Raw genomic sequence first — 11,089 nt, 5'->3', positions numbered from 1 at the left:
TGTCTCTGTTTAGATTTGATTGATGTTAATTTGACACGTTGCATGTGAATTCCTGAATCCTAATGTTTTGATCATTTTCACAAATATACTCGTTTGAATAGCTATTGATTAGAATGACTTCAGCAACACGCTAGCTTGACGCAATAATACTTGCACTATAATTTGGAATGGATTGACATTCTGGTACGTTCCTTTTTTTTTTGTCTAAAAAGGAAAAACTATAACTTTATTTTGTTAATTGGAAAGATAAGGAAAGTTTATGAATCATACTTTAAAAGGATATGGAATTCCTCCTTTGTATTTGCATAAAGTGCATTTCACTGGAATTCCTTGGTCCACACCCATATACTAAAAGAAACAGATCAACAATTTAGAGGGCAATACTAATTTGAAACCAACGAGAAGGAAAAAATAGAGAGTATTGTTATTTTCCAGGGCCAACTTTCACACATTTTTATTTGTATATAATATATTTATTTATTTCCACCACTTTATCTGATGATTATGATAGTGATTATAATGATGAACATTCTAAAGGTTCTCTCTTGGAAGTGTCAGCCATCTATTTTTAATTTTCATACAAACCTTATCTTATGCAGCCACACTATGGCTTCTACATTGTTCTGAAATTTGCCAAGGTGTTTCATTTTTGGGCATGGGAAGCATTATAATATGAGAGCCAGGCATTATGTTTTGGAGGGTACCACATTATTGACCTTCCCCAATTTCATAAAATGAAAAAAAAAAAAACAAACAAAGAAAGAAAGAAAGAAAAATATTCATGTGTTGTAGCACTAAGACACATAATCACTTAGGCCCAGACATTTCAATTTGGCTTTGCATTTTAGTCTTTGATATGATCAATGATACGCGATTACGTGCTATTTAAGTTTGCTTTCAATAAATTTTCAAACATATATTTTAACATTTTGAATGAGTTGGCAAAAGCAGTGTCTTTCCGGATATTAGGAAGACATTTGGTAGAGGATAAATTTTTTTTATACATGTGAGAATCACGATTATTAGAAATATGATGAGAAAGTAAATTTCTTGAGAGTGTGACCAAAAAACTGTTTGGTAGACCAAAATATTACCAGAAATGTTGACTCAAGTTTTCTTTGATTGTCAAATATTACTGAAAATATAAAGTGATTTTAAAAACTGCATTGCTGACGCTAGTGGCGTCATCACTACACTATTGGCGTGGGACAAAAATATTGCTTGAAGACTTGGGGCTAGTGGTGCCATACCGCAATAGTGGCGCGGATGCCAAAACATTTTCTCCTCCTCTGGGGAATCGAAAAATACCACCTCCTAGTAGTATTTTTGAATGACATTTGCCTTAAAAAGTGCTCACAAATCAAAATAATAGAAAAATCAGATTATCCAAAAAAAATTCACAATCTTGTATCAAATATGGGAAAAATAGAATTTCCAATATCACTTTCCCATAAATCTAAAAAAAAAATCCTTCTACCAAACGTATTTTGTTGCCATAATAGTGACTAAAGATTTTGTTCAATCAAGTTAGTTTAAATGCGTTTTACTTCTACATATTATACTTTATAGCAAATTCCTTTGGCGTAGTAGTAATGGTATTTATTGAATGCAATAAGTCAAGCACTATTATTAGAAAAACCAATAATTTCAACAACTATTAGAATTAGCAAACCCCTTACACTCTCAGGTTCATACGGTGTATGAATTTGATCAAAGTTCCCATAGATAACGTCATCTGACTAGGTTTTTGTTGGATTTTAGGTCAAAACTTATAGTGTAGGGAGAGTTGGAAATTGGAATACCCCACTTCAACAAACAAAAATTACAGGGTTCTTGTGTTCTTTTTTTTTTGGAGTTACCCAATCCTAATTACCTCTTTGAGGCGAGTTGGCTCTCTCTGGTATCCCCACGAGCTTCGACTCTTTGAGCCGGCTATGGGACTAATCCGGAGTGCGGGGATCAGTGATGGCTAAAGGTTCAGCCCCCTCCCCAAGAATGCATTCAGCAGGAATCGAACACATGTCCAACCCCACTAACTCAGCGCCAAGTTACCAACTGAGCTGCACCCATTGGGTAGGATTCTTGTGTTCGTTAGTCCTTATGAATTAACCTTAACCCTTTTTTAAAAAAATAAAAATAAAATATCACGACATATTTTTTGTTTGGATATTGAGGCTAATTTTATTTTTTCGCTTCAAACTCTTAATACTATAAAGGTCCATAAAATATTTAGTTTACACTTGCTTATTATTTGAATCATCCCTTATAATAAGGTAGCTCTACTTGAACATATGCAATATGCATAGTAAAGCCCTGAATTGAAGTGCAAGTGAGGTTCTCAAGATTCTTATTAAATATATTCTAGGATTGTTTTCTAAAGAATTAATGAAAATAGTTTCCAAAATCTTAAAATTATGTTTGGATTGGTGAAAAGGAATTAAATATAAGAAAATGGAATGAATATTTGAATTTCTTAAAATAAGATGGAATGAAATGTAATATAAAGTCTATCCAATCAATTTCATTTAATCCTCTCATTTTTCTATATTTTAATTTGGAATACGAGATAAAAAAAAAAAAAAAAAAAAACAATTTTTTTTTTATAAAACTATTAAATTACTTGTTCTAGACAGAGACGCTAAACTTGCTACCTCTTTGCTTGTCGGCATCCCCACGTCATGGCTTACCTGTTTTGAGTTTGACTTACTCTCTTTGCAAATGTAAGCCAAATTTTTTTTACATTTGCGAAGAGAGTAAGCCAAAATTTATGTGAAATTACATTCGCAAATGTAATTTTGGTTCAATCGATATTCATATGTGAAATAAATGAAAAATATTAAACATATACTTAATTTTTTAGATAAAAAAATCATAAAAAGTGAGATCATTTTGTTTTGTTTTGTTTTTTTGGAAACTTGGTCATTGCTATATATTGGCAAACGGAAGTTAATCTTTTTTTTCTTTTATTTTTTTATAAGCTCAAACGGAAGTTAATCTACTTTGCCATTGCTACAATACAACATGGTTTCGTAATATACTTTGAAGCCAGAAAGCTCCATTTTCATGAAACTATCAAATTCGAGATCGATGCTCTATTGCTCATAAAATTAAAATCCAATTATCCAAATTTCATTCATTGTAATGAAGATTGGGTACATCTTTTATTAAATTTGAAAAGAAGTAATATAATTAACTTTACTCATCCTTTATAGTTATTGCCATTTAAATCTTATTTTTTTTCCTATTTTTTGATAAAGGAATACCTACTCCTGTAATACCAATACCAAAGATATGCTCTAACAGTACATGTTATGTGAAAATAAAATTATTTTCAGTTAAACATAATTAAAAACTTAACATGCTAGAAATAAGAATGATATGAAACTCTTATAATTATATTCACTTCTTAAACAATGAAATAAAAACTTTATTTTTGTTTTATTATAAAATATCTAAATAATAATATAATTATTTTATTCTGTTTCATCCCATGATATATATCTAAATAATAATAGTAAAGCATGTATTCCTTTAAAAGGATATGTTCTGGTTCATGACAAAGGTAACCAACCATATAAATACAACATGCATACATAAGAAAAACACTTTCTGCACAAGCTGCTAACCTCTAATCAGACATTGGGCTACTAGAGCTTTTGTTAGGGAATTGAGCACACCTGTATTCTACAACTTTTTTTGGGATGTTGGGTGTCACTATGGTTCCACCGTTATAACCATCCATCAGCAACTTCCCTATTTTAGATCGCCAATATGAACTGTCCTCATTTTTTCTATCATGCATAACTCTGTCACAGTAGTTAAGCATGGTTCCCAGGCCACTATTTGGTGTCCAACCATATTCCATTAACACCTTTGCCTCACCTTCAGTCAAATCTTCTCCAACCTATACCACAGACACCATGAATTGAGCAGAGCAAAATTTCTATTTGGGGTGGGACACAAAGCAGTAATAAGAGGTAACTTATGCCTTGGTTCTAAGAATCAACATATAAAAATAGTCTGACAGATAAAGGGGAAAAAAGAAAGTATTACTGTTTTAGCTAAGAAAGGACTGGTTAATAAATAAATAAAAGGAAAGGCAAGCATAATAGCAAATAGTGTTGTTCAATTCAAAAAACAGCGAAGCAGTAACTGAACCATTTTTTAAGTTAGATTCATGGTCCATCCCTTTTCTATCGACTGGAGTTGGATATTACTTTTAGAAATTGAAAGGCCGAGGATCCTCCATAGAACCCAGGCTCTTAAGCTGAACATACTCATTTCAACAATCATATCTATATAAAACACTTTCGGCCACCACATTTCAGTGATGTTCAGCAGTATAAAACAAAAAGCAAAATAGAATATCTAACCTGCTACATTTCACTCTAATCACTTCGTCAATACGTAAAAACTAAAACTAAGCAAATACTTTAGAAGAGAGAAGATAATGGAAGTTCAAACCTAACAAATGCCTCATGGTTAGTAAAAAGGTTAAAATCCTAAAAAATGCCCGAGTCAGTTAACTCGGCAGCAAAACAAAACCAAAATAAAAGGGAAAGCATTAACAATCAGCAATAGGCATTATTAAATAGAAATAAGCCATCCTGACAAGAAAGATTCAAAAACTAATCCATCAAAGGACAAAAATTATTCAAGTTTTAGGATTCCACTTCACATCAACCAATTTCTAACAAGCATTTTAAAGTAATCCCATAGCGACATCTCAGATATCTGTCATAATACCACAGTTACACAGTCAATCAGTACTAACACTTTTAGGTTGGCTGAAATTTCTTTCTAGATACAAATATTATACCAAAAAAATAGTTAGTTATAATCTCTTTCACAGTATTTTTCTACCAATTGATTTTTTCAAATTTAAAACCAACCTACATCCTTTACCCTCCAGAACAAATGCTCAGAAAATAATATTATGAAAAGCATAAAGTATCCTGCTAACCAAGAGAAGCTAAAATGAGTATTAAATTAGCACAATATGTATGTCCTGTCATTCCAATATTCAATTTTTCCCTTCTTTATGGTACCCGAGAGAAGATTAATACTCAACACCACATTCACACGGCATCCAGGTTGCGTTAGTAACTTAGTATAACTAATGGGAGGGAAATCTAACATAACTTAGCATCATAGTGAAGTCTTAAAAGTAGAAGCTTAAGAGGCCACGTTATACTAATGGGTAGCAAGACACTAAATCCAGTTAGAAGTCATCTAACAGCATCTCAAAGATGCATGAAGTCATTACCAATAATTCTTTGTTCTCAATAAGAGAAATCCTGCTACAGGTAGTTAGTTTCATAGCAATCACCAACCGCTTGATCTGCCATTCAACAGGTAAGGATTCTACCAGCTCAAAGAAGTAGGTTGCATAACCATATTCGGGGCGTTCCAGCACTATCCTGCATTGGAGTTCAATTTAATGCCAATATCATGGAATATGATGAGAAGAAAACATGGACTGAAAAAGATGAACTTTCATGAATTGAGCACCTGTTATGTCTCTCAAATACAAAAATAAAGGATTGGAGGTCTCGGCACCAACCCCACTCAACAGGCCATTTTCGAAACTTCAAATATCGTGTCTGTAGCAGAAAAACTAAACATAAGTAAAACAGGAATGACTGTAGTATCAAAACAATAGTATAGAACCAATTACCTGCTCCACAAGTGAGATTAGACAAGCTAAGCAATAACTCGCTCTCGAAGCCTTTCCAGCACGAATAATGGGGAATTTTAAGAAAGAGTGGCTCTTAGAGAAAATCTGTCTCCAGATAGGGGAAAATATAAATGAATATAAAGCAATTGAGCATAACCACCAAATGACTCATAAGAAAAATATTTCAATGTAATATTATAAAAACTAAAGGCCCTGCTTAATCAAATATTTATCAATAATTAGTTTTAAAACTAGTATTAACCAAATATAAGACCCTTTTTATTTCTGTAACCGGTAAACTAGACCTGATCATATCATCATAAAATCCAGGTACTTGAAAAAATGCCAGTGTGCAAATGACTTGTTTCTTTGGGGCCTTCTAGAAAGCTAGTGTTTGAGACTTTGGATTATCTAAAAACCTAATTTATTTTCATTCCTTTTCTTTCGGTGAGCACAAGAAAAGAGAGGATGAACCTTCTTCCATCATTTTCCCTTAATAAGTCAGCAAGAAATAATGGTCATATTTCCATTTCCTTCCTTTTCTGCCAAACCAACCTATTTTTTCTCACCTCAATCTTGCAGACATATTGTAAAAGTTTAAGCTGATATGTTCAACCAGGGGAAGCATGTAGCAAGAAAGCTAATCATATATGAGAAATGAAAGGAGTGAATCCTGGCCATTCAATCATTCACGGAAAGTCGGAAACTGAACAGTCAAGATTAAATCTCTAATTTCTCTCATATGATTAGCCTTCTCAATAGATCCATCCCTAAAAATGGTTCCATCGTAATCACAGATTAGTTGGAAAATAATTTCCATGTTTTCTACTGTTTGATTCAGTTATTAGAGTTGGAAAAAAATTCTAGAACAATTAACGGGGGGGAATTCCACTGCCACTACTTGATGCAGGGATTAGTATGAGAAAACAATTCTAGAGAAGGAAAATGACTCCTTTTTTCTAGAGAAGGAAAATGACTCCTTTTTTCTAGAAAAGGAAATAAATTTAGGATGCCATAAAAAATTACACAAAGTTCCATTTTTTTGGAAGAATGATTTCAACCGAAAATATCTTATGCGATCAAATTTTATTTTTTCTAAAGAGCATAATTGTCAATTTTTGTCTACTTGTGTAATCTTAGTCATAATTCCCACTTACAAAAGAATTTATTAATATGTAATTATGAAATGAAATGAGAAAGCAAAAAATTAAGGAAGACATCACAACTAAATAATGTCTTGAGTTACTTTGGTTCTGAAAACAATTGAGGAAGACACTATAACTATGGTATGTTCTGCACCTTTGCTATCACAGCCTCAAGCTCTGAAAAGCTATCTTCACAAAATGATTCATCCAGAGCTTCATCATCATCTGCCTCTCCATAAAGCTTAATTTCATCTACTACTACACCTTTGTCGAGTAATACCTGCCATATAGCATTTCCATGAAGCTTGATACAAATTCCAATGTCGCAGTGACTGTACAGAAACTAAGTATAGTACCTTCAGAAGCCCAGGAGCATCCTCCTCAAGTGCTGTTTGAACTGAATCACTGCAAACAATTTAACATTTGGGATAATCATTATAACAGAACTAGAAAAGTAATGACCACATTACTTAACACATAACAGAATTAGATAGTACGTGGCTGTTTTTTTTCTTTTACGTGGACACTTGATGCTTAAAGGTTCTGCAGATTCTGAGAAAATAGAGCTCGATACAAAGGAAGAAGGCTTAGTCTTTTTCAAAAATGAGGAACTTGTAGAAATATTTAAACTAGAATCCTCTCCAGACATTAGAAAATTTAGTCGATCAATTAAGCTCATATGTTCCACTTGATCATCTTGATATTCACTATGGACTTCCCATTCACTTTTTACATTGGGGAGTTCAACGGAAATGCTACCCATAGCATCCCTGTTAACATTGTGAATTTCAATGTTATCCCAAGGTTCATCCTTGATTTTGAAAGAGATTGGACAAGTTGAAGTACTTGGGCCATCATTGTTTATAGGCATAACACCTTGATCCTTGCGTGAATCGAATTGCGTGATCATTCCTCTGGATTTGAATATATGATCATGTTCTTGAAGACCTGCTGAAATTACTGATTTTGTTGATTTAGGTGAGGCATAATCAGTTGACAAAGATGATCCAGAAGTGGCCCCAAGTGGTAACTCAAATAGTGAAGTATTACTTCCTTTTGTAAGGTCATGACACTGATCTCTGGCTACTGTCATTTTCCCATCAGCTGAATAAATCTCTTCATTTACCTCAAAAGCTTGATTTGAAAATCCTGGAAGCTTCCTGCAATAATAAATATATTATTAAACCATTTTTAAAGAACCAAAATCCATCTAGCTTCCTTTCAACAAAATATTTTTCTCTTTTGGTTCCTTGCAATGGTGAAAATATGGTATTCCATATTTCAATTGTAATAAACTTGATTGTTCTAGTTATAAAATGTTTCAACCAAAATGGAAAATTTTGTGTTAAAAGGAACTGAAATCAAAATGCAAGAAACTAAAAGGAGAAAGAAGGGTTCGGCTATTAGCACTGCTTTTCTCCTATTCACACTCTCACTAGGCCATAAATTTTTCAAATGCAAATCAACAATATGAAGAGCACTGCCATTCAAAGTTTTTGCATCCACAGATCAAAAAACAGAATATAGAATGTAAAAAAACTAAGATAATTTAGAAATATAATTCAAGTTCTTTCCACTCACTCACGCTCTCTAGCATGCTCATTACAAGTCCCTTCCACTCTTCGTACATGGTATGTTTTTTGGTTTTACCACCCACCACAAACAAACAATTTCAATAGCTCTTAGGTGAGACTTGCAACTTGCATGCAAGTTTTAATGTAAAGTTCAGCCTTGGCTTTATGGTTCTTTACCCAACATCTTGCTGAAGACAAAAGGTTATCCAATGGGCAACATTGCTGGCTTTGGTCTTTATAAGAATGCACAAGAAGAGAAAAGATACTGAAATAATGGATCAGGACATGGCCTTAAAGACTTTCATAGCAAGCCATAGAGATATCAAAAAGTTCATTTGATATGTTATATTCAATATTTATCTAATATTCTATTGCTTCTTTGTTGTCGTTTTAACAATTTGAAAAACAAAATTAAGGAGGGTAAATAGACAAAAAGTATGCTTATAACTCCTCCCAAGAGAAAAATATCAACAATTAACATAAAGTACCTAGCTAGCAGCATCCTTTGACGTTCTTTCAAAACAATATGATCTAGATCATCAGCAATGCTTTCAGAAATCTCCTTTTTCACCTTTGGGGCAGGAAAAACTGATTGAAGAGATGTTTTTTCACAATTATCAACAGATCTCGAAAGAACCTCAGAATCTTCAACCTTTAAAGTGTCAGTAACATCACAAAGTGTTTGATGTTGGGGTAAAATGTTGATGTTAACACTTCTTTTCTCCGCTCTACAAGCATCAGTTTGAATTGTAGGACATGATACCTGTTGCAAAATAGGGCATAGTCATGCTTGAGTCTTCCCGTCACAAAAGGAACAATCTTACCATTGCCTTGTGCTCGCATAGCAAATTTGCAAAAAAAAGAATAAAGTTCTTGCCTTTGCAAAAACCTCTGTAATTGAATAAGAAAAATAACTCAAAACTTGGTCGGCAAACCTAAATTTCCCCAAAAATATAAAGACAATGATATCTCCGATCCTTAGACCAAAGTAAGTCTTTCATATAGACCTTAAATAATTTCTTGATCATATTAGCGAAATGATATTAAAAGAAAAAGAAATAAAAATAATAATTTACCTGTAAATCGCAATCCCCGTATTCTTTTTTCACAACAGCATCAAGGGGGGCCCTGCATACAGTGGATAGAAAGTTAGAAACTTTAGCGCAAAAAAATGGTGTATACAAAAAAAGAGGCAAGAAAAATGAAATTGAAGCTGACGCGAAGGGTTTCGGACGGTGGTTTTTGAGAGTTGGGGAGTGGGAATGAAAGAATTTTCGGCGTTGTGTCAATGGAATGTGTTCGAGTGAGGCAGAGTTCACTGAGTTTACATCCGAAAAGAAAGAACAAGCCATGCTTTCCTGCTCCCAATTCTTAATTTCGCGTATTGAATTGAACGGAGGGTTTCGTAATCAGGTTCCCTTTCAACTCTCATCTACACTGCTAAGAAGAGAGAATTTAACGGTTTTGAATATCATGCATATCAGTGACAGTGACCCAGAAGTAAGTACTCGACTGATAAATAATAACTTTTAATTTATTTTTTATGAAATAAGATAGGGATTATATCTATTTTACCTATTTACTCAATCATCAATTAACATTTATTTTTTTTATCTTTTCCTCTTATGATTGGTGTTGAAAATGAGTATCCTATCCCATTTTTTCATATGAGATTACTTTTATAATAGTATAAAAATCACAACAACTATTTTCAGATTGGTGTTGAAAATGAGTATCCTATCCCATTTTTTCATATGAGATTACTTTTATAATGGTATAAAAATCTCAACAATCATTTTCAATTTAATTTAGAGAGAGGATTTCATGCCCATATTTATTTTATTTTTTTGGTAATTCTCTCAAACACTATTAGAGCTGGCAAAACGGGCTTGGCTCAGCGGGCCAACCCGCCCAACCCGTCAAACAGGGTGGGGCGGGCTGAGTTTTTCAACTCATCTTAAAAGCGGGGCGGACACATTTTTTTGGATCCATGATATAATAATAGGGATATGATATTATGTTAAAGGAATAAATAGAATATGCATAAAAAACTATAGGTATAATATCCTATCACATTACACTAATATGAAATGATAAGAAATAAATTAATGGTGTCCTTTCTTTTTTTTTTAGTAGAATAAAGGGGCTAGGCCCAGGTTTTCTTCGGTTCCTTCATGTTAATAATTCTCTATTTGTCTCTCTCTCAAGTCATGTTAATGATACTAGTTTGAACCAAGTCTCCACCCGTTTGCAAAATAGGGCCCAGCCCGAGAAAGCCATTGGGTTGGATATTTTGTTGATCTAGTTTGAACCAATGAAAGGTCATTCTACGAATATAAGATGTATGAAGTGTTGTTCACCTGGCCGTTCAACTAACTCGTTCGTTCGGCCTCCAAATGATTTTGAAGCCCATTTATTATCTCTAATTGCCACGAATTTATTCAATAAAAAAATTACATATAATTATATCTGACGAAGTAAACTCATAAGATTACATTATATATATACATTGAAAATATAATTATTCGAAAGGGAATTTGTATTTGAATTTTTTGAAAAATAGAATAAAGAATGACATGTTATTGTTGAGAAAAATTAAAATAGAGTGACACTTCATATGATATTTATGGCATGTTATTTTTAATATTTTATTTACAATTTAGTGATTGTTTTGTTAAGAATATTTTTAACAT

At 32.9% G+C, this 11,089-nt stretch overlaps 1 protein-coding gene across 1 annotated transcript; it reads right to left on the bottom strand.

Annotated features, from left to right (window-relative positions):
- Positions 1 to 3,492: 3,492 nt before the first annotated feature.
- Positions 3,493 to 9,849, bottom strand: LOC133316875 (uncharacterized). Its single transcript, XM_061518670.1, has 10 exons — positions 9,615 to 9,849; positions 9,473 to 9,524; positions 8,885 to 9,159; positions 7,320 to 7,982; positions 7,179 to 7,227; positions 6,977 to 7,102; positions 5,678 to 5,782; positions 5,512 to 5,603; positions 5,267 to 5,420; positions 3,493 to 3,904 (listed from the first exon to the last, which is right to left on the bottom strand). The coding sequence occupies exons 1-10, from the start codon at positions 9,746 to 9,748 to the stop codon at positions 3,629 to 3,631; spliced, it is 1,926 nt and encodes a 641-aa protein (XP_061374654.1). The 5' UTR covers positions 9,749 to 9,849; the 3' UTR covers positions 3,493 to 3,628.
- Positions 9,850 to 11,089: the final 1,240 nt, after the last annotated feature.

Source organism: Gastrolobium bilobum, unplaced genomic scaffold (assembly GCF_033153095.1).
Source record: "Gastrolobium bilobum isolate Gb01-03AN ecotype WA unplaced genomic scaffold, APGP_CSIRO_Gbil_v1 utg9312, whole genome shotgun sequence".
Lineage (NCBI taxonomy): Eukaryota > Viridiplantae > Streptophyta > Magnoliopsida > Fabales > Fabaceae > Gastrolobium > Gastrolobium bilobum.
This window is presented reverse-complemented; position numbering and strand designations above follow the sequence as displayed.

What these genes read in the sequence shown, in the direction of transcription:
- LOC133316875 (XM_061518670.1), bottom strand. Translation starts at nt 9,748, where the DNA reads ATGGCTTGTTCTTTCTTTTCGGATGTAAACTCAGTGAACTCTGCCTCA. An exon ending in CAAAGGATGCTGCTAGCTAG is followed by an intron (nt 7,983 to 8,884) that starts GTACTTTATGTT and finishes TTATTATTGCAG; the next exon opens with GAAGCTTCCAGGATTTTCAA. An exon ending in TTGAGAACAAAGAATTATTG is followed by an intron (nt 3,905 to 5,266) that starts GTAATGACTTCA and finishes TCTGTGGTATAG; the next exon opens with GTTGGAGAAGATTTGACTGA.